At 49.3% G+C, this 24,063-nt stretch overlaps 1 protein-coding gene and 1 long non-coding RNA gene across 7 annotated transcripts in view; both read right to left on the bottom strand.

Annotated features, from left to right (window-relative positions):
* DAG1 (dystroglycan 1) overlaps positions 1-24,063 on the bottom strand; it is a 54,180-nt gene that overhangs the window by 5,431 nt on the left and 24,686 nt on the right. For 5 of the 6 annotated variants that reach the window (XM_037385138.1, XM_037385139.1, XM_037385143.1 and 2 more), the window contains one exon: positions 11,572-11,981. In XM_037385138.1, coding sequence (XP_037241035.1) covers positions 11,572-11,853 — 282 coding nt within the window. In that variant the 5' untranslated portion in view covers positions 11,854-11,981. Of the gene's footprint in view, positions 1-11,571; positions 11,982-19,964; positions 20,075-24,063 lie in introns of those variants that run through there. The other variant, XM_037385140.1, reaches the window with a different exon arrangement.
* LOC119146851 lies at positions 5,440-11,172 on the bottom strand. The gene is made up of 2 exons (XR_005103862.1): positions 9,118-11,172; positions 5,440-5,712 (listed from the first exon to the last, which is right to left on the bottom strand). It is a non-coding gene; the product is annotated as an uncharacterized LOC119146851 (long non-coding RNA).

Raw genomic sequence — 24,063 nt, 5'->3', positions numbered from 1 at the left:
AAGGAAACCTGCCTGGCAGGAGTACCCCTGCACCCAGCAGCGGGTGCAGGGACGGGGCTGGGCTCACCAGAGCTGCCCACCTGCATGTCCTGCTGGGGAAAGCCCCTGCAATGGACAGGCGAGGAGCGATGCCTGGTGCTGCAGGGCTGGGCAGCCCGTGGGTGCCGGGTACCTCTCCCGGCCCCGCAGCTGCAGGCAGGGCTCAGGCAGCATGCTGAAGCTCACAGACTTCACCCCCCCCCACAGGTCTGAGCACACTGAAGGGTCTGGACGCGCAGCTCTACAAGGATAACTAACATAGGACCCCAAAGTCTTTTGGTGAGAGCAGCTTGAGAAAGCTTTTGTGCAAGAGCTGCAGAGGGTTTCGGCCATGATCGCACAGGCAACACCCTCATTCCTCTCCCCTGTGAAGGATCAGCTCTGCTTTCGGCCAGCCTGGACAAGCAGGAGAGCACATCACGAGACATGCGCTGGGTATAGTTTATACAGCAGAGTTTAAAGCTGTTAGCCCAGCGTTTAGTTATGATTCCTGCTTAAACACCAGCTGGAGAAAGCTGACCCACAGGCCCTGAACCCCGCCACATCCCACCTGCACCGAGGCACTGACACATGAATATCCTTCCACTTGGTGCTGCTGTTTACCCACACGCCTGGCAGCAAACAGTGGGTTTAGGCAGGGCTGCTGCTTGCCACCCCCTGCAGCAAGATCAGAAGCCACTTTTACCCCCACCAGCCCGAAGGAAAAGCAGCTCTCCACCTGAGACAGGCGCAGGGGAGCCTCCCCCCTCCTGTGGGAACAAAGGCCCAAATTGTCCTTCCTCCGCATCTCCTCTGCAAAGAGAGAACAAAGGCAGGGTCTGCTCCTGCGCAGCCTGAAGAAGGGCTGACTTGCACTTGTGCTTCTTTAAAAAAAAACAACAACAAAACAAAAAAACCCAAACCCAAAACCTGTGTAATTTCATCACACTCTCTAAAAACTGAGATGCCAGGACAGTGCCCAGTGCAATCCAGCGTTTACATCAGCACGAGCTGGATGGTGCCACCCTATTCCCTTGTGCCAAAATTAGCCACTAACCTGCCCACTGGGAGGAAGGGCAGGGCTGCGTGCCCATTAGGAACAGAAACATAAGGAGCCAGGACAAAGCCACAGTATTATTGAGGCTTACACAATCAAGAAGAATAAAAACTTTAATAGTGAGTGGTTAAATGCATGCTGAATGTGTAATTTCAGGCTACACTTGGAACAAATCCTTCCCTTCTGTGCACTCTGCACAAGCCCTTAATTACAGGATCCCACTATACAGAGCTTTCCTGCTGCTCCCTCCTCCCCGGGCACGGCGCATGACTTGAGGAGCAGACGTACACCAAGCGTTACCTTTAATCTCATGTCACGAGTTGATTCTCTCTTCAATCATGTGTGTTCCTATGTTTGATAGCCAAGTCACTCAGGAAAGTTGGCCAGCCCCACGTGCAAAAAGGACGGTGAGGGAGGCACAGGCCAGTCTGAATATTTCTGCTTGGAAAACCATTTGAACCTACAGTTTAACATGCGAACTCATGTTCTTAAGGGCCCACGCTAGAAAATGAAACTGCAGCTAGACACACTCACACTGAAAACTAGGCTCTCCCGAAAAACAAAAACAGGCCAGGCAATTGCCTACTGGGCCAACTTGTTCTAGCAGGGATGTGACAGTTGTAAAACATTTATAAACCCACTTAAACTTGATTTAAAAAGAGCTGAGCTAGTTCAGCTGTATTCTCCTGCGAGGTGTGGACTGTTTCTAAGGGTTCTGCAAGAGGTTATTAAGAAAACTACGTTTATGTGTATTATGCCTATGAAACCCATGAAGATGCCTGTGTCTCCCCTGAGAAATCTTTGGGGAAGCAACAAGTCACAGGCGTTCAATGCCACGGCTCTGCTTTAACCACTGCTACTGCCCTGGCAGCAGAATGCACCCATGTTCTTGTGACAAAGGAAGAGCCCAGCACATTAGAGTAGATAATCAAAGCAGTTATCGGGCTGAATAAAAATACTTGTTCCTAAATCAACACTAACCAGCAGAGCCCTCGGCATGGGTCTGCCCTGGTCACGGTCGCTGCTGTGTTCGTGGTGGCGTGAAACTGGGAACAGGGAGCAGCCCTGGACTCTGTTCTAGCCATGTTTCTTTCAAACATTGCTTCAAAGGGTATTTGTTAAGGCTACACATAGTTAATGATTTGGGATCTCTAGTTTTCATGTAAAAAGTTTCCCGGTTTTCTATGTACGCAATAAGTATCAGCCTTAAAGCCCTGCCATTTCCCTCAAGGGTCTGGTTTCAAAATAACTCTTCCGTTGCTCAAGAAAAAAAAAAAAAAAGGAAAAGGCTATCTTTGTCTTCCTATTATTTGACAAAATTGTAAATTAACGCTTATCAGCTAAAGATGACACAAGCCTGGCAGTGTATTGAAGACCATTAAAAAAATTAGCCATGTTTGCAATTTAAATACATACAGTGGTCTGGCTGGTTTTGAAGACCTTGTTCACAAAGTCCTTTCAGATATACACGGCCTGTTATTTTTAGGCCAGCCAAGAGCAGTCAGCTCATGAAAGAAGATAGTTTGGTTTGATTTGTTTTTTCAAACTTAGATCTTAAGGCCCTGTAGCCAACAAGACAAAGATAAGCAAACGAGCAAAACTGCTGCTTCCAAGGGAATTCAGGCAAAACCCAGATTCTTGCCTACATGAGTGCCCTCTCATCCTCCAAGCCTTCGGTCCTCCTCCCCCGGCCCCCGATGAATCCTCCCCAAAGGGCAGAGTGCTTTGCCAGCAGACAGGTACTGCAGGATCTGGCCACGGGTCTCCTTTTGGCACACCACTACAAAATCCCCCTAGCCCTGGAGGTATCTGGCAGGATCTCCCCACACTTTGCTGCCAGACCTTCCTGTGGGCAGCAGCAGCAGCAGCCGCCAGGGACTCTGCTCCTTCCTGCACCCTTTCAAATCAGTCTCAAAACCATCCCTGATGCCTTTTGAGCAGGGGTGAGCACGGATACTGCTGCAGCTCTGCCAGATCCCCACTACTCCCTTCCCCTCCCTGTGTCCAGCTGTTGCCGAGACAGACCTCATGCCAGGGATTTCATCTGCAGTATAATTACTGATGACAATTTAGTGTATGACACGGACTCCCCTTCTGGGTTGCTCCTTCAGCATTACCCCAACACACGTGGCCAATAATGAAAAATACCCTGGCTGAGCCCTCTCTACATCTGAACAGAAGGCAAGCTGAACTCTGCTCAAGCTAACTGACCTAACCGGTGTCAAACCCAGTCTGCAGCGCTCAGGCTTCTGCAAGCAATTAACCAGCGGGCAGGGGAAAGAAAATGGAAATTCAAATGTCATTCAAATGCAAATATAACTGCAGAGAAAGAGTCAAACCTAAGCTGTTTGCCTAAGCCCAAGCTTCATCTTAACCCCCTCCTAATGCAGCAGCACCAGGCGGTTTTGTCAGCAGAAGCAACCGGCAGGCTCAGCCCTGAACCAGATACATGGGCCAGCGGATTTTCGGGCTGCCTTGTCCTGCACAGGCCAAACAAATGATGGCAGAGACATCGGTTTCAGATCTGCCCCAGTGCTGCTGGAACCATGGGCATTGTAATGATTAGTGGTGCCGGCACAGCCTACCTGGAGCCAAGAGAAGCGATGAGAACAGGGGCCCTGCAGGCTCCGAGTCGGAGGACAGAGTCCTTGTTTTGGGAGGGAGGCTCTGCCTGTGGGTCCATCGGGTGCACTCCTCTTCTCCACTGACACAGAGCCAGAGCCAGTGACCACAAGCGTGGGGTGTGCATGCAGCCAAGCTCTCCAGGCACCACTGTGCCAGCCAAGCCCTGCAGCAACAGAGGCTGCTGCACTGGTTAGGGGACACGATGGCTCAAGGCAGGAGCTGGACAGCCCTCAGACCACAACAGCTGTAAGTCTTTGACTCCAAGGAACAGCCCTGACAGGGAGGCTTGCAACAGAGATGATGCGAGACGGAGCCTTCGGTCTTGCATCCCCCCTTCTTTCCTCAAATACATCAGAACTGCAAACTAGGCCATCAGACAGGTCTTGTCTAGAAATACAAGGCCCAGAAAACAGTGGTGGAAGGAGGATGGGCACCTCTCAGAGCCTTCTGCTCACTGGGCACAGGTACAGTTGCCACTGCACAGTGCTGTGTTATAGGAAAGCTCAGTCTGAAGAAAGGAAAGTCACATTTACTTGGCATCGTGAGCAGAAAGGAATTGCAGCACATGTGCATCCCCACAGAGGGAATCATGATACCTGCCAGAGCTTTTGGGTACCCTCAGCAGACAGTGCTCTTCTGAGCTGCTGCATGCCTTGGACGAAAGGGGCAGGAACTCACAGACAGAAACAAGCTGCTCCAGGACATTTCCTGCAGATGCATCTGCCCCTGAAAGTCTAAAAACAGCCCAGAGACTTCGCTGGCTCTGAGAAGTACATCAGCCTTGGTGACCCAAGCCTTCATTACCAGCAGGAGCTCACCACCTCTGTTCAGAGACCAAAAGCTATACGGGAACAGCCGGTAATTGGTGCTTCCTTTGTGCACAGGGTAGGTCAGGACAGTTAAATTAACTCCACATTTTGGCTGGTCCCAGTGAAAGCCCTGCAAAGTTCTTCCTATGTGTCTCCGTGCACTGGAGCTGTTTGCCTTAGAAAAATCAAACCTTTCAACTCAGAAAGCTAAGGGAGAACAAGGCTGCAGAGGCTGTATCACAGGTCCTGGCCCTCAACTTCCAAGTTCAGATTTCAGTCCCTGAAGGACCAGGCGGCAAAGCTACTTGAAGCAGCTGCTCTACTTTTACGTGCTTGTGAAAATACAAATGAGAAGTTTACATGTCTGCTGCTAATCTGCATTTTCCAGCCATTAAACGGGCAAGCGAAGCCTCACGCGCAGAAAGCAACCCTGCTCCTTTGCAGATGCAAGCACAGGGCTGTGCTGCACTGACACAGCCTGCCTGCCCAAAGAGCAGTGCTTTGTGTCACCAACTTCTTCAGGATCGGTAAAATGGCTTCGCAGCGGCACAGGCTGAGCGGCTACGCCCAGCGCATGCCATCCTCGCATACTCCTACCATGACGGCTTCTTTTCCAGATGCGCCTCTGTTTGCGCTATAAGGGCACTATTCAGCATCCCACTCTGCCTGGGCAAGGGAACACAACAGCTGTTTCACTGGGAGGTCACTACAAAACATTGAGTGTCCCAAGAAATCCTCCTTTCATCGGTCCATGCAAGCAGCTTGGAAGGATTTGTTTAGCCTTATTGTTGGAGCGGGAAGGCGCAGCCCACCCGCGCCAGGGCTGGGGTCAGCGCGGGCTGCCCACACCCCGCTTTCTCCCTTGTTTAGGGGGTGAGTGTGGGGCAGGGAAAGCCTCAAACAGCTTAAAAAAAAAAAGTTCAGTCGGGCTCTTCTTCCAGCGTGACTTTTTAATAAGTGAAAGGCCAAAGGGAAGCAAAAATACCACACAGCAGGGATGCCAAGTGCTGGGGGTTTAGTGCTGCTGCCGCACAGTTAACCAACCCCGGCAATTTATTCCTGCCATCAGCAGATTGCTGGAAAGCTGGCATTCAAGTGTGGCAAGGAAAGGCAAACCAGATCCTGCAACCTCAGGTCAGCTCCTTCGCAGGATTCTCCTTATCACTGCATTCCTCAGTCTCCCCGGATGCTCAGAGCAACAACCTGTAAGAGCAGGACAAAACAAGGAACTTCCCAGTCCATCTGAAAAGCTAGTTTATAATTAGACTGAGTCACATTTTCCACTTCTCCGAATTCAGAGCTTGTTACTAAGTGTGTACTGAAAATGCCAAATTCCCTGACTGTCTCACTGGAGGAAAAAGAGAAGAGGCCCCCCCTCAGCCCCCCAGCAGAAATTTTATCAGCTCATCTTATCGCTAAGGTTGCAGCATGGCAGGAAGCAAAGCCCTGCCCAAGTTGTCCTTTGCCTGGACCTGTTCCAGGCGCTGCCATTTATCCCCACACACTCCCCCGTAAACAGCGGCTGTTGCTACAACTTCTGGTTAGCCCAAGTCCAAAAAACCTGGGGACCCCAGGGATGAGGTACAGCCTAAATCCTTTGACACAGAGCCTTTTAAGATATCCAACTTGATGACACAGCCCCTCAGGAGTGTTCTTTGCTTTGTCTTCCTCCTTTGAGAAATGACAGTTTAATAAAATTCACGTTCAGTTAAAACTCTCTGAAATAAGGATCACTTCAAGAGAAAAAAAAAATAAAAATCAGTATTTGTGGTTTTCCTCCCTGAAACTGAGTGTGTCCTGGCACTGCAGGCTGGTTGCTGACATCCAGCCCTTTGCTTCAGGGTCGGAGCAGGGCTGAGACGTGCAGCACAGCCCTGACAGCAGGTACTCAATGTCAGGACTCCTGCAACCCAATCTCCATGGATCCTCTTTATCAAACAAGGTCCCCGAAGTCTGATGAGAGTAAAGCTGTTCAATAAAAGCCACTTCAACAGATGGCAAATAGAACAGCTATTGGAAAACCAGGCTCCTGCTTGGAAAGCAAGACTCCTTTTCATAGAGATTAATATCCAATGCTTTGATAACCCCAGAAACCCGCTGCATAGCTGCACCGCATAAATCAGCTATGTGAGTTAATTTAGTTGTTCTAATCATTTTGCCACCAGCTCTGTTTGCATACAGCAACAGCTTCTTGGGGCCTCCACTACGTGTTTTATCTGTCATCCCAACAAAGCCTTGGTGAGACTGTGCACTCCAAAACTAAAAATAATCAGGAGTCAAGACACAGCCAAGAACATAAACTGTGTTCACCTGAGAGCTTCTCCTTAGCACCAGCTATCGAACCTACAGCAGATCTGCTCCGTGGGATCCCTCCCATGCCTGAAGGTAGGATGAAGGATGTAGGCTAGCAGGATGAAGGCAGATCAGCAACTTTACATTATCTTCAAGGAAGACACAGCAAATCACCTGCTCGCACAGGATGTGCCTTGAGAAGCAGCGTACACCAGAAGTTTCTCTCCTTCCAGCATACTTTATAGACCCACCTTTACACAAAAGCCATTAAACTGCATGTCTTTGTGTACTGTAGGTGTACGCATTTAGGATATCGGACTGTGCAAGGGCTCAAATACCTTGTGGATACACTTTATTAGAGGGAACTGGATTTATCCCTGCATCACAAAGGGAAAAATGCAGGTACTGCCACAGCCACACCACTCTGTGACTGTATTTAATACTCAGACCCATGGGCAGTGCCCGGTGTTTCTGGAGAGGCATTTGCAACCCAGGTGTCTCCTGTTTACTGCACCCAGCACAGAGAAACACCATCGCAGCCTCTAGCCCACAGCTCAGAGTCAGGAAGACCTTCTCTCTAACTGGTGTCTTGGGAGACACCAGATGCTTTCTACAGCAGTTTCTGCACCAAGTCAGATCAACATCCTGCATGCAGGACGGAGGCAATCACCACATAAATGCCCCGCTTTGTGTGGGTTTTCTTTCATGGACTAAGGCCAGTGTCAGCTTTCCCATTTTGTGGCAGGGTATCATCACCAGTGTGGTGAGCAGAGCACCACACTTACTGCAACAGCCACCATCCCAAATGTGGATGGACAGAGTCAGCATTAGTGCCACTGTCTTCACCTGATTACTTGCATCATCACCTGGACAGCAATGGGACACTAAGGTTTTCATACAAGAAAAAACGGGACAGCCTTAGAGACAGGACTAGCAGACCTCACTGCAAAATCAACAGTTGTGCCCCTCACCTAATGCCTTCTGGGACCTCAACAACTGGAAGCAGAAAAAACTACAGACCTGGATATTCCAGCTGACGGCAAGACGTCTGAGCCAAAGCAAAGCAGATATGGGAAAAAAAATGATTGTAAGATATATCAAATAACGTTATTTATAGAAGAGAAAAGGAAGTTTTGATGCCTTTATACAAGGCTCTGGTAAAGTTTCGTCTAGATTATTTTGTACAGCTGTGGTCATGCAAACATAAGAAAAATAAACTCAAGCTGGAAGAGGTGCAGAAGACAGCTGCAAAGATGAGAGGAAAAGAGAGCTTGTTTTATGAAAAAGACTACAGAGGCTGGCTTGCTTAACCTAATAAAATCAAAACAGGGGAATATGCCTGTCACTTATAAATACATAAAGGAAGTAAATATTATGAAGGTAGAATCGATTTAAGCTAAAGGGCAGCACATATAAATATTTCTAGCCATCTCCAAATTTAGGCTAGAAGCTGCATTTTTAATCAGAGCAGCCAAATTCTGGAGCAGCATCAAATGGAAGCGGCAGGAACAGGAAATCCACCAGGTCATTGGCCTGAGTGTGATCTGCTCAACAACAGGACACAGCTGAAAGGTAATGGGTCACTCCACACAGTCTTCAGTGGAAACGGGGCAATGACTGATCATGCTGAGGGTACCAGCACCAGTGCCCATGGCTATCCTGCTCCCAGCCAGCACCTGCCAGGAGCCAGCGGGAACCCGCACACCCTCGCACTACCTGCCTGCACGGCAAGGGGGTTGCACGATATGTGCAGACTGGATGTTTTAACTCCACTCTTGTGAAAAAGCAAAGGTTTTGGTGTCAAATGTGTCAGGAAGGGCTGCAAGGTGCCAAGCTGCTGTTAACCCTTTTATCAAGGTGCAGCAAAGAGTTCTCATTTCGAGACACCTTCAGACACCAGGAGAGCAATCTTGCAGTGAGAAGCTTTGCTGTAGTGAGAAAGCTAGAGGACAGCATCTGGAGCGAACTGCCACCAAATTCAACAGCTGAAATACCTGCAAGCTGCAGCTGTCCTTCAGAGGACACATTAATGCCTTAGACATTAAGACAAGGCACAGGGGAAGGGGGTTTCTAACTGCCAGCGATGAGTTACAGCAGCCACAAAGCCTTGCTGGCAGCTGGCTCTGAGCAACATGGAAACAAGATGCTGAAATTAAGACACGAGGTAGTTTTTTTACTTCTTTCTATGTGCCCACCTTTGCAGCTTGAGTGCATTAGAATAAACTTGCTTTTGTACTTGACTATGAAGTCTCACCTGTTCTTAAGCAGCTTGGGGGTGGCAGGGAAACACTGGTGACTGCTCCCAGGAGCACATACCTGATTACGCACAGAGCCCACATATCTGTGCAGGAGTGCGTGCCTGCGAGGCACTCCTCCGCCATGCTGCAGATGCCTGGCGTTGTTTCCATCCCACAACCAAGTTTGCAGAGAAAAGTATTTTGTCTACAGCCAGCTGGAATCTGCTAACAAGCAAGGAGAGGATCTGAGAAGCAGTTTCAAGGCGATCCCCACCATGATAACAAACAGAGATAATCAGCAGGAATTATCTAGAAATGAGGGAATCACACCTTCTTCAAGCTCCAGATGGGAAGCTCCTGGGAGTTTGGGGACATCAACTGTCAACCTTTTTTTTTTTTTTTGTTAAAAAAATGAAATTATAGCTGATTTCTTCAAAATGTAAGGGGACTAAGTACAGGCAGCAACATCTCACTGTAAATTGACCCACTGTTTCACCTCAAAGGCCACAGCCCTTATTCTTTCTTATTAGGGTTTAAGCACATCAGTTAGCAAGGTCCAGAAGTATTACCCTCTTACTGCTCCTGCTGAGAAATGCAAGGCATGAGAAAAAGACCAGAGCAACTTGCCCTGAAACTTTCCCGTAAAACAAAAATGCACCCTAGCACCCAAAGTTGCCTACGCAGTTCTCAGTTCTCGCTAGCCAGGAATCAAATCCCCATAACAAAGGCTGGCTGTGCTCTGCAGCCAACACACTTTCTCTGCAAGGGAGAGACATTCCAGATACACCAGCTACGTGAGGCTGCTAACCAGTGCCATAGAGCCTGCTGCACTTCTAAAATCAATTTCAAGGCAAACAGATGCAACATGTACTTGGGACAAGCCCACGGACGAGCGTGAAAATTGCTCCCAGCATTTGCTGAACTACACACAACCAGCAACTGTTGGGTCCTGCTCCAGCCCAGTCCATTTGAGGTTCTTCAAGCAGCTGTTGGTTAACAAACATGCCTCAACACCAAAGTGGCAGAGGTACTGTTCGAAGCTATCAGCTGGGGTGGAAATAATCCATCAGGATTTTCCTGCAGCTACTAGAGCAATTACAGATGATTTTTGTGCCAGGAAAAGGAGACAGAGGAAGCTGCAGTGTTATACAAAACCTGAAAATTATTCTTGCCATCAAAGTAGCTATTAGACAACACCACAATGAGCCACTCTGATGCAAAATCCCAAACCAAAGTTATCATTTCCCAAACACAAGATCTTGGGCTCACCGCACCCACCTGGACTCTCCCAGCCCAGTGCTGTACAGGTGCCCCGTGCTCAGAAAACAGGCTGTGGTTAAAGCAGGGCAGGCACCACTGCCTCGGGTCCAAGCCAGTCTCCTTGGCCACAGTCAATTAAATGTCACAGCCTTTGCTCTGAAACCAGCCTGTCTCCTTCTCCGAGTCCTCTAGCCAGGGGCTCACCCACTGCTCTCCTCCTCCCCATCTGACCGCCTGTTGGTAACAGATGCATTCTTCAGATTTCCTGCCTACCACTGGCACATCGCGGTCCCAGCGCCCTTGCTGGAGCCAGCAAGATCACGTCTCTGGATTGAGATAATTGTGTGACAGTGCACAGAGCTAAACCAAACCTCCTTCAAGGAGAAGCTGAGATGTCAGGCTTTCTCCTGACTTGCTCCCCATCTCCCTCTGATCTTCTGAGACACACCAGAAGGTTGTCTTTTTATAATTTTTCTAAAAACAGATTTTTAAAACTATATTTCAGTTTAGCTCTTTGAAAGAGATTCCCAAGATTGGACAGTAATTTTGTTTTTTAAGAACAGAATTTTCTGAACTCCACATGATCCAAGCAAGGAGATGCTGAGAAGACAACTTCTCAGCACACTCCCAGCAAAGGACTAAAGATGAGCAAGCATGCATCCAGCAGTGTGCTTACTCTCCTCTGGGCTATTCTGACATTTTCTTGTGCTCAGGACCAATTCCAAAACTCAGTTTTTAGATGTCTACTGTGCCAGTGGCATGAGAATAGGTCAGATAAAGAGAAAGCCTCTCATCTTTCCCAAGAGGACTTTGGGATGAGGTCAGGAGAGACTGTGTCAAAGGCAGCCCAGAACCCTGCTGGCAGAACAAGGTCTTTTTGTCTAGCAGTGTTTTGTTACCACAGCAAAGCAAACTCCCTGAGCCTCAGAGCAGCAGTTCCAGGGAATCCGGGGCTCCACAGATCCAGAAGCAACATCTCCTTATGCCCCTGGAACAATGGGTACGTTCAGAGTATCTCACAGTTTAAACACAGCCAATAAACCCAATCAGTCATCCCAGAGAAGTCTCCTCTCTTCATTATAGAGGAAAGGAACTTTACAATGAGGTGAGAACTTTATTTTTTTTTTTTTTTAAACCTTCTCCTCCTACAGTTCTACAAAACCTTAAGGCTGCTTCGCAGCAACCCTCACAACCCAGCCTGTTAGTGGGGTGACTAGCTCAACTCCTACAAGAATATAACTAAAAATGACCCTCATGGAGCGGCATTTCTCACCTGGACAATTTCTCCATTGGAAGCAATTAAATCTGTGGGGATGGAGACTCTGAAGAAGCGTCCCACCACTGCAGAGCTGTCTGGTATGCCCACCACAGCCGGCACAGTCTCCCGGAGGTCTGACAGCACAGAGTGCATGGAGGCCTCCAGCTGGCTTTCCCAGTCCCGAACAACTTCTGCTGGCTCGCTGGGCCAGTGGCAGTGAGCAGAGGCCGCCAGCAGCAGCACGGGGAGCCAAGTCCTCCCCAGGAAAGGGGGCTGCAGTAGGCATCCAACAGTCATTCTTCTCGGCAGCCTCGGTGACAGCGCTCCAGCCAGAAAGGGGGTCACAGGGAATCCGCAGGCACTGCAGCGCAGGCAGGGGATCCACCAGTCCTTCACAGCAGCCTCATCCTAGGAGTCTTGGGAACCTGGTTAAACATAGGAAACCCAGTCAGCACATTAATTACAACAGCCAAACCAGCCAGCTAACACACACTGACCTCCTTGCAAAGGACAGAGGGCTACCTGCCACACTACCTTCTTCGTTTCAGCTTTTTGATTTAACTGGAAGAGCTACCACTGCCATTAAAGAGAGCAAGACGTTCTTAACTCCTCTTCTGATGCACAGCATCTCTAGAGAAACAAGATCCTCCTGCTTTTCCATGTACATAACCACATTTCTGCTGCTCTGGAGCCACAACGTCCCAAGATAGCCACAGGCAGGGAGATGGGGCAGCGCACAGTGGTAATAGGTGACATTTAAAGGCAAGCTGAAGTCAGGCTGGGGCATCAGTGGATTTAAAAGCCAGTTAACCCAGTATGAAGGTCCCAAGAAACCTTCAGTACTTCAAAGCTATCATCTTGACAGCTTGATGCACGACAGATACTTCTGCTCCTCTGACCCACGAGCAGCCTGGCTTTCAAGCCAAGTCTCCTCTCAGTTCCAGCTTTTGGTATTAGTATGTTTAGACTTGACTTGGGGGCCAGCAATACACGCCCCAAAATCAGGCTGGACTAAGTATGCATGTAGCGTGCCCCACACCGCTACCTGCTGTCCAGCTCCCTCCTGCTTGCTCAGCTCGCCTGTCCCCACACTCCACCAAGAAACATCTCCACTTCTCCCTCACTTTGTTGTTTTCTTCTTTCACTTGCTTCCTCCCCATCCCCACCCTCTTTGGTCCCCTGGATCACAGTTCTCCTTTTGCTTCTCTGTTCCTTTGGTGCATTATTTCCTTCACTTCTCCCTCCAGGCTGCATTCAGCTGTGGCACAGCCACACCATGGATCTGTACGTGGCCCCATGTTCCTCTTTGCAGCCTGGCTGCAGGACAGCAAGTGGGATGAGGAAAGAGGACAGAGCTGTTTGGGATGCTGGGGGAAGCCATACCGCCCGCTGTGGCATCTCTGCCAGTAGCACAGGGGGGCCTCTAATCTGTGGTGACGAGCCAGGCCAGCGGGTTATGCAGGGCTGGAGGACAGATGCACAGAGCCAGCGGGTGCTGCTCAGCCCCCAAGAGCACACGGGACTGGGCTCCCTCGGGGCCACACACTCATGTCTTGAGCAAACTCCTTCCTTCCAGGCTGAGAGAGAAGTGGCTCCAAATTACCAGAGGAAACCCAGCCCGACTTCTAACCACCGGCTCCCAGTCCTCTGAGCACAGCTCCCATTTATTTCAGCCTGTTCCAGCTGTGTCGTGTGATGCGCGTCAGGCTGTCCCAGGAGACCCTGGAGCCAGACCAGGTGGGAAGGGAAATCCCACTGGCTTCTTGCCCTTGCAGAGCTCCCGGGGCAGCACAACAGCAGGACCAGCTGACCTACTGTGCTGTGGCCAGGCAAGCACGTATTGCCCACCACGGGCTCGCAGAGGCAGGTGGAGGGCCTGTCCCCACAGGCAACCAAGCCCAAGGTTACCACAGCGGGCTCCAGGAAGAACAGGAGAGGTAAGACTTGGCTGCTCACCCTAAAACCTGCACTCTAGAGAAGCTGAGAGGCAGTGTGCAGGAGCTTGCACATCCTCACCCCTTGATGGGCATTTTCACAATGAACTGCTCATGCAGAGGGGCTGACGCCTCCCATCCCAAAGTAATGGGCCAGCAAGCACAGTCGCAGCGAGCAAAGAGGACTGTGGGTAGAGGAAATTATGAGCCAAATGCAATAACCTCTGGCTACAGCATCCACGAGGCGGATATCTGATCTGACTGCTGTCAGTTGTGGAGAATCTGTCTCAAGTGAAAGGCAAGAGATAGCAGAGGCAGAATAACATTGCTGGGAACCACAAGACAGATGGGAGAATGGTTGGTGTGGGATGCCAGCACCAGAAGAAAGCCCATTCCCCTGCTGCTTTTGTCCGTCCAACTGCCTGCATCAACTGGGACAGGAATACACCAGACTGAACAACAGGGAAGCAAAGGCCAGGCTCTTCCCAAAGGCAGCTGAGCACATGGTGGTCTTCACCTGGAGGGAGTCACCTGAGCCGCTTCTCTAGAGGTTATCATGAAGAAAGATGAAGTGGCTGGGCAGGTAAGGACAAGTCACACTTCCTACAGGGCACATTCCTACCAGCCCCCTGCATAGTCAGAGGAGGATCTGACACACGCCAATTGATTTTTGGATGAATCTAGAGTCACCCCAGCAAGCAGACAACTACCACAGTAAATGTCTGCTGGAAAATATCCAACAGGCTGTGTGGATGAGCTACACGAGAGATGGAGCAGACATCTGCAAGAGGTCCTGAGATGGCCACCAATCATCACAGTGGGAAACTGGGGGACTCTCATCTCTTCACAGTGCCTTAAAAAAGCAGAAAGAACCAGAACCTTCACGCTCCATGGAGCCTGGGGTACGGACACTGCAGTGATGACACCTTTCCCATAAGCTACTTCTGAAGCCTGCTCGTTGGAAAGTCCTGCTGTGTGGGGCCCTAGAAAGCAAACCCGCACAGCAAGTACAGGCAGGATCAGAGACTTGCAGCCAGGGCAGGAATGCGGCGGCAGCAGCAGCAGAACCCAGTGCTGCTGCGGGGCCGAGATGCTATCAGCATGGAAGCATGGCTGCCTCCCACAGCTGTGCCGAACCTCCACACCTGAGCAGAGGAGATACAGCCCAGACAACCAGACACGCAGACACTCTGTGGACAGAGGCACAGAGCTGTGAAGACACCTGGAGAGGTTCAGCACCATGTCTTCAGGCCAGCCCCTACCCCTGGCATGCCATGGCTGCAGTGGAGCATGTGCACAAGCGCGGTGCAGCTCTGTGTTGCTCAGCCAAATGACGTGATCTGGCCTGGGGCGGTTTTGTTGGATGGAGAGGAGTATTTGGGCAGAAAGGAGCCGGTTCTTGATATCTGTGGTGAGCAGGAGAGGAAGATGAAGTCATCCCCCATTTCAGAAAGTTATCAGAGCAGGCAACAAACACTGCCCACCCGATATGTGCCCCTCAGCCAAGCAACTCATGCACTGGCCGTTAAGATCTCATGTGATACTCGCAGGTTACACAAATTCAGATTTCATTTTTGGGGAACTACAGTAGAACAGTCTGAGCGGATGGAAGCGGGGCACACAGGAGGTATAGGAAGAATTCAGTAGCTGATAACAAAAAACAAACAGAAAAGCTGAGAACAAACTTGCACCACCACCCAAAAAATTTTTTTTCTTAACACAGCTCCACCTCTCCAAACAATTGACAGAAGCTGAAACAGTGCCAGCCTTTTACACTGTGTGCTAAGGAGGAAAGGCAGGGTGGCACAGCTCTACAGATAGCTGGAACAAGGCATTGCCCCATAGTGCTGAGGTCCATGTGGACATGCAACACAGAACGCTTTTGGGGACAGGACGTCCTCTGCCCAAAGCCAGTAGTCCTGCTCAGCAAGTCCACCAGCACTGCAGGTCTTGATGCAGCTGTAGAACAGTGAGCATGACCTGCAGCAAGGCTGGAACAAGCACCGGGACCTGCCTTTGTCAAGTTTTTTTTTTGTGGTGCCTCTGTCAAGTTCAAGAGCCCACACCATTTCACATGGTACCACCATGGGCAAACGCCACACTTGCTTGTTTGAGACATCGCTCCAGTTGCGTGCAGGGTGTTCCAGATCAGTGTCCATGAGCAGTGTGAGTGGCACAGAGCTGGAGCTCTCCAGGAGCAAAACCACTTCACACAGTTTCCCAGAAATTCAAAAATGCAGGGCCAAAACCCAAATGCAGATGGCATTCTGCAAGTGGCCTTCTGCTGATCTCTGGGAAGCATCAGGCTGTAGGGACGACTGACTCAGCACTTTCAAGTTACGAGGGAAGGCCAGACCACCCCAGCTTCTCTACATGGCACAGTGCTCCTTCTTCCAACAGGATCCGTACTGCCCAGTTTCACAGAACAAACACAAAGGTTCAGGTTAGTCTCGAATTTCAGGATGTTTCATTCTGTCTGATCTTCTGAAAGAACCGACTTTCTCTTTATCCTCCTGCTTCTGAGAGAGTTCTTTTGGTCTCAAGTTTGAGCCTCCAGAGCGTTGGATGAAACATCAAAGTCAGTATCAACATCTGCTTCAGCTCGGTGCACGTGCCAATGTTGATGCCTGATCTCCAGTGCCAAACCCCCTATCTCAGAGACACAGAACTGGGCCTGCTTGGTGATGTTGATACGATGCTGCGCTTGATATGATGCTGACTTGTCAAGTCAATGCTGGAGCTTGCTCCTTCTCCATGCAGCTACAAGGCCCACTGACACGTTAAGGACATGCTCTACTTTCATTATTCAGGAATGCAGAACAGATGGGACTGAAAGGAAGGACTGAGAGCAGGACAAAGTGGCTGCTCCCAGCCACTTATCTTCCCAGAGACCTTTCCTTCTGCCCACTACAGCAGCAGGGGAAGCATCCCAGCAGCAGGAGTGAGGCTGCCCTAGAAATCCCTCTTCCTCTGTGGCAATGACACCACCACTTCAGCAAGAACCAGTGAAAGCGAAGTCTCCGTCCAGCTGCACCTAATCCAATTGCTCAAGCACACAATCACATCACTGGGCTGCGGTAATTAATCACTGCTGGCATATTAATGCCACAGAGTCTAACATGCAGAAAGCTCAAGTAACTGCCGTGCAATTCTCCACGCCAGGTAAGGAGGCATTTAGGAGAGTTACAAGGGACCCCACTTACCTGATGGCTTATTTACCAATACCCTCATTATAGGAAGCATTAAACAAGTGGCCTTTCTATACGGAAGCAAACTCAGACTTGGCTGAAGAGGGCCAGTGCAACTTTCCAGGAGAGAGCTATTGTCTCTGCAAAGATCTCTTGTGCGTGTTTCCACAGGAGGATCTCTGGGCAAGTCCCATCAGCTACCGCACGTCTGCGTGTCAAGGCAGCAAGCAGGAGGAATGATGAAATCCAGCGTCACTGGCCAGGCACACAAAGATGGCACTCTGCCGTACATGCTCCCCGGTCCAAAACACGACAGCAGGCACCGACGGTGCCAGCCTGGCAGCACAGCCCAGGCAGAGGCGGCTGGTGCTCCGTGCATGTCTGCACTGTGCTAAAGGAGTCTGGGAAGGGGGGCAGGAGGGAGAAACAGCTCTGAGGCAGCGTGTCCGGGCAGAGCGGCCCATCACGGAGTTCATGAACTAACATAGTCTCCTCGAGACTAAGAGCATGCCAGTCTGCAAGCTTGACACGTTATATGCACAAAGAACACTCTGGAGCGTGAAATTCAGGAAACAGTAAGAGTTTCCACACTTGCCCAGCTCCGGACGTACCCTGAAACAAAGGCAGCAGCCCCTCCAACAGCCCACGTTGTAAGCTACAGGAATGTGCTGTAAATTACTCTGGGGGTTATTTCCAACCTCAACGCCTTTAGCCATTTATGTTCGCAGATGACCCAGGCTCCAGACGCTGCTGCACGTGTGGGATGAGCTGTGGAAAGGGATGTACAAGAAGGCAACTGCACCGAGGAGCATTCATCACAGACTAACCAGCATGCAGCTGCTGCGAGGGAACAGGCAAGGCAGAGGAAGGAAGATCCGCCACAGCCACAGCTCCCCACTCAGCTCTGCTTGGAGCAACGGCATCCTGTCCCGCACAGCGCTGACCAGGCATCTACGGGGATGGTGGCTTTACAATGAGACTAGATGTCTCTCTAAAGACAAGTCAATTCAGAAGTTTTTGGCTTAACCCTGCAATCACAGCTGCCTGCTTATAGCCACACATACATCAAAACCAAAGTAGCAGCAGCTCAGCATCAGAGATCAGACTGCAAGAGAATGCTGCCTTAGTGGAGAGCCCCATATCAGTGCTCCTGGAGCCCCAGGAGCCCCCTCCACCCTTCTGCCCCCTGCAGCTAGTTGACAAGCTTGCCATCAGTTAGCCTGCCACCCTAGACACCACCAGCCCAGGAGGTACAAACCAAGCTGTACTTGATCCTTTGCCCTAAACTTGCACTTCAACACACTCTTCTACAGCTATGCCCACCTTGTATTGTCACCAAGTTAAATGTCCAACAGAATCTACATCTAGTTCAAAGAACATTCGCACAAAAAAAGATGCTTTTTTCAGTATCGTCCCTTCTTGTATTTCCGCGTTGCTCATCTCCAGCGCATCCGGTGTCAGTAACAGGAAACCCTGACGCTGAAAAATAATCTAAGGGAAAAAAAAAACCCAAACCCAAACAAACCCAAAACAGCAGTGCTAAAAACGTGTGCTGGGCAGGGAAACAAGCAGCACCCTCCTGCTGATGAGGAACTCTGCTGTGAACTGCCACTGACTTGTTGCTTCCAGTCACACATGCCACAAGCAGCTTTGTGAAGCTTGTATGGGAAGTGGTCACAGCAATCGACACCTCGCAGCGATTTTTATTCTGCTAGAGTAAGCACCAAGATATTTAACTTTCCTGTAGCTAAGACGAAGGTTTCTACTGTCTTCCATTACCTTTTGTTTGAAAACTACCGTTTTGTGCCACCAAGAAGGGATGAAACCTTCCCACAGCCCGCTCATTTGTACCTCATGCCTCCCCTTGGCCAAGAAAATCTGCTCATGGTTCTCCCCCAGCCTGGGACCAGAGACGCTGGCTGACGTCCCTGCTCTGACTGACAAGACAGCAGAGTGCTGAGTGCGCAGCTAAGGGAAGCTGGACCACTCAAGACACCACACAGGTTTTGTGTTCATCAGGACACGTGATCCCTGACACTTCCTGCAGAGGGAACACAGGGAGCAGCTCCGAGATAGAAAAGATGTAAAAAGCAGAATTTCCCTTTTCCTCCCTCTGTATCGCATCTGTCTGTCCAGAAGCTGGGCCACTATACCGCCCTTCCCAGCTGGGGGAACTCTGCTCCTGGGAAGATTTCTTGCCCTGGAAAAGGTAAGCACTGAGGATATGCTCCTGGTAGCCCTCCCTCCAGCAAGAGCTGTGCAGAAGAGGAAGCAGCCCCCCGAACCCCCAGCCAGGGGCACTCCTGTAGAGGTATGGGCAAGGGTCCTGCAAAGCAGCAGCAGAAAGGACACCAGACCCCTTCCGCCAGCTGGACACAAAGCGTATGTTTCTTTCCCTGCGGAGTACGCTCCCTCTGCAAGTTGCAGCAGTAAGACTTCTGAGGACAAGCACCTTCCCCAGCCTCCTGCAACCTGGGGGGAGGCAGGAGGGGATGAGTATGGTACTCACCAGCACCGCTCGACTCTGCACACTGATCTGACACATTTGCTGGAAGACCATATGGATGCCCCCCCCAGCCTGTCAATCCTGCTTGAGTGGCCCGTTGCAGCCCATGTATGCCACTTATCCTGTGCTTGAGCCATGCCTCAAATGGCCACTGCGCCTGATCCGCAGCAGTGACCAGCAGCTGCAGATTTTGGCTAGGCAAGACTTCTGACTCTTTGATGAAAGTTTCAGCAACCACAATCAATCTTTTCCTCCCACTTTGTTATTCCCAGACAGCCAACGCAGATCGTATCTTCAAGTGCATTCAGTTGAAAGGAAGCTCAGATATTATCTTCCCAAGTATTTAGAAGGCCTCAGATAATTTTTTCCCTGTAATTACAAACATCGCAGCCAGGTAGAACTGCCATTTTCCCGGCTGCTGACAGCAAGCAAATTAGGGTATAAACACCCACCAACAAGCCAAAGCAGGGGGACAGCTTCACCAGTGCTGCCCCACACTGCTTGCATCCTGTGAGCGAGCCCCACCTCAAGGGACAGCTGGCGGAGAAAGGTGATGGGGATCATCAAAGGTATAATAAAGTGGATCCTTCCTGAAGGAAGCTGGGAGAGAACAAAGTGGAATGCACTGAGGCACAAGGGCAATGGGGAACAAGAGCCCACACTCTCTTCTAATAAAAGAACAAGAAGCCAAGCTAACCTGAACCAGGCTCAAACCCAGACAAAATGAGTTTTCCCAAGACTCAAGGGTGGGACGGGACAATTTATAGAAGGCAGAGTTACCAAGGCAGCGTTTCTGGCTCCAGCAGCACTTCGTGACAGATAGCAGGATCCCGGGACAGCATTCAGGGAAATGATGACTTGCATTCCTCTCCAGGCATCTTCTCCCGGCTGTTATTGGAAAGGGCATATAGGCTAAATATACAGCTGTAGCAGGGTAGAGCAAGGGTCTGTCTGCCTAAGGGCATGCACTTTAATAGCTGTGGCTTCACTTGGGCTTCCAGTGTGTAGCCAGCTGAGAGAAAGCCCCTAAATTCTACTTGTAACTCCTGCTTTTGTCTGGAAACAGAGCAAGAGAGTGTAAAAATCCCGATACTTAATTCTGTGTTTAAAGGAATGTAAGACAAAGCTAGTACTAAAATCTGCAGGAAATTAAACTACAAAAGGTTAAAAGAAAAAAACCAGTAATATGGCACTAAGAGCTCCTTCCGTACAAATCCCAGAAAAATGCATATTTTGAAGATAAACACAACTGGCATGTATATATATATGCACACAAATGCTTTATCGGTTTCCAAGATTTAGTAAAAGCCAGAACTCAAGGCACCACGATAAAATATGTATTTTTGACTCTAAATGTCTCTTTTGTAAGGAAAGCTTTGTATCTTGCTGTTTGATGTTAATTCTGAAAATAAGAACATGGCATAACAGAAAAGCATTTTAGCAGAAGCCATCCTGTGGGAGACCCTGGGACAGAGGACACCCAGGCTGGCAGAGGTGGCAGGGCAGGCAGCAGCGGAGAGAGGCAGTCAACAGAGATGAGACCAAAGCATCACTCTGAAAAATTACAGTAATTTTAATTTAGACCACAAAAGAGTTATCTCTGGTTAAGCATACACAAGGCAGCAGACCCGTCCCCATGACAGTGCACTCAGATTTGAGGGGCACTAACTGCTAGAAACATTGGATGTAGAAGATGTAAGACCCTCGACATAAAATCCCCTGGCCCTCCATGGGCTCACTGTGCCATAGCAGCCTGTGTTCACCGATCTGATTCTGGACTCTCCAGAAACTATTTACCTGGGTGTCTAACTAGTTTACAAGTGAATTTGCTGGGAGAAAGCTGAATTTTGTGCAGTTTAAAAACTAACGTTGATTTTTGCACCAAAATGCAAGTCTTCAAGTATACAATGAGCCCAGACTGTGTCTCAGCCATCCCCATCTGTGAAAAGCACAAATGATGATTTCTAAAAAAGCAAATTAACTTTGTTTAAAAGGCAGTCTAACGAGATATCTAGAGGACCCCTCAGCAGCTCTAGCCAGAAAGTACAGTTGAGGCACCCAACGACAAGACAAGAAAGCACACAAAGCCAAGATACAGGATGTCACTTTTTAAATGCAAGGACTACAAGGCATCAGAGCCCAATCTTGTATTCCTCAGCAGGCAGGTAGTCCCCCAGTAGCACTGAAGGACACGTGCAAGAGCAGCTGGCATGACAGTCACCACTGTGTCCTGTCCCCTGGTATCATTCACCATCCACCAGCTGTTTCAAGACTAATTCACACCAGCTAATGACCTTTGATAGAAGTCACCTGGCTGGAAAGCAGGTTTCTATCAAAGCTGCTGCTTCAGAAACAGGTTTAAACCAAGGCACCACCACTGACAGGTGGCCGCAGTCTTTCCTCCACCCCACGCTCCACAGGGACACACTACCCAAAAGCCTCCAGCAGCACCTGAAATCTCAGCTGAAGCCCAGAAAAATAATTCCTCCCTAAGCTGCCCTGCTGTGCAGGAGATGTTCTCTTCAGATGTAATCATGAGCACTGAAACCAATGAGGCTAAAGAGATTTGCATCTCTTGCTTCATTTCTTAATTGAATTAAAGGCTGAACAAACCCCCTTCCTTATGAGGCTTCAGAGAATCCACATGGAAGAGAAACAATGAATATCCTAATCAGAGAGGAAGCTTCCACTGGACATTTTCTTATTAAGTACTAAAGTGTCCAAACAAAAGGAGAAAGACCCTGAGGGATCAACTCTCCTGTCTAGCAAGGCAGGAAATCTTGCTGAAGTTTCTGCCATGGTTTGGCTTTTGGAGCATGTTGCACAAGTCACACAGGAGTGCGGCGAGCTCTGGTGCGTTCTTTTACCCAAACCTCTGCCACCTACCCAGCTGCCTATTTTTTAATTAATTAAAAAAAAAGGCATAAAGCTCTTTCTATCAAATTAGCAAGCAGGAGCTATTAGAGGGGTGAAGGACAGACTGATGGGCAGGGCAGTCCTGCAAATCACTTTCTTGGGAAACATGACCATACATCCAAACCCTGTTCTGAAGGAAACCCTTCCAAGTCTCCAGCTCTGCCAGTGGAGAGCTTGGCCAGAGGGCCTGCAGCAGCACTCCCACCCATGTTTTGGCCACGCAATGGTACTGTTTTCATCACCAGAACAGCCCTGTGCACAGAGAACAGCGTTCAGGCTTCCCTGGGACATGTGGGCACTGCAGCCCCCATGCAAGCGGCTTTGGCAGGTGTTTCCTCTGGTGCAAGGAACAAACAGCCTGAGGGGCTGTGGGCATCAAACCCGAATCTGAAAATAAGAAAATCTTCAGAAAGGCTTCATAGTTGAGTTGCCTCAAAATGTTGTTTGGCTGGACTGCTTCATGGAGAGGCATCCACATTCCAAGGGTTTATAATCACCTTCTGGGTATTCCACAAAATTCCTTAGATAATAAAATATTTCAAGCAGGTCCTTGAAAGCGTTTAAGCACCATAATTTCCTATAGGTTGATGTCACAGCACCAGGGCTTTGACACCAAGCACGGGACTGGAACACAAGGCTTAGGATCTCTCCCCTGCCTCCCAGGGACTGGGCACAAGATCTGCTTGCTGCTACCAAAGGGAAGTAAAGCACAAACAGATGATGTTAAGTGGAGACACAAAACAAGGCAAGCAACACCAAAAAAAAATAAATTTTTTTCAGGGCTTCAGTTACGTATGCAGCATCATTTATATTCTTTGTGGCAGCGTAACTAAGGGCAGGCACATTCTGTTTAGAAACATCCCACCATTCCATCGGCTTTACCACCCCACCCTACAACTCCAAGCCAAGGCATTAAGATTAAACTTTATGGAGTTGCTCAGCTCTGATTTATTAGTCAGCTAGCAAGACTGCCACAGCTCTTCATTTAAATTTATTTACCACCTAGTGATTTATGCAGAGCACCGAGGGCATCAGCCGCAGACCTGCAACTTTTGATGTTTCTCATGAAAACTATTCTAAAGGCTTCTTGGCAGATCGAGACATAAATGTTCCAACTTTAACCATCAAGCATAAAATGGGAAAGCTGCTAAATGAAGCAGCATTGCTCCCATGCCACAGAGACAGAGAAAGCTTCTGGAGGAGGAATTACCTCTCTGAAGATCAGCAGCTTCCAGCTGGGCAGCACGTTCTCCTAAACCTGCAGAAATTCAGGAGTCACCAAAACCCATCAAACTAATAACCTTTTCCTGCAGGTGCACATGTTTATAGGTGCCTTCTCCTCTTGGAGACCAGGGACCAAAACAGCTGGAGTACTTCAGTAAAACTGCTCTTCACAGTAACTTCTGTCCCGAGCTGGCCAGTCTTTCGTTCACTTAAGCCCAAAAGCAACAGATCACCCGTGGCACAAGCTTACCGAGGCAGAAGGACAGTGTGTGACTTCACAGGTCCATCTGCTTCCCAGCTGCTCTGGTGCAAGATTGATTTAAATGAAAAGGCAAAGATGAGCACCTTAAAAGACAAGATACTAACACAGTCTGCACTGCATTCCTGCAGCATTAATTTCATTGCATTATCTTCCAGCTAAATTATCTTGTTTACCCGCACTACATAATTAAAAAATAACCCTCATCTGGTTTTGACCATGGCCTTAATGGCTTCAGCCAGGAGTGGGGAAGGCTGGAGCTGCTCATCACAGGTCCACCAACACAGAGATAGCGCCAGTTTTAATCCCCACCCTGCTCTGGTATTGAGAAATCAAGAGACAAATTGAATTATTTCAAGGCAAGACCAGACTACTTCACTGTAATGAATATCAGTGGAATTTACGCTTTTTTTTAACACTAACATTCTGCCCCATCCATATGGATACAAGGACCCATTCAGTCACAGTGCTCAAGTTTAT

The sequence above is a fragment of the Falco rusticolus genome, chromosome 4, assembly GCF_015220075.1.
Source record: "Falco rusticolus isolate bFalRus1 chromosome 4, bFalRus1.pri, whole genome shotgun sequence".
Taxonomy (NCBI): Eukaryota; Metazoa; Chordata; class Aves; order Falconiformes; family Falconidae; genus Falco; species Falco rusticolus.
This window is presented reverse-complemented; position numbering and strand designations above follow the sequence as displayed.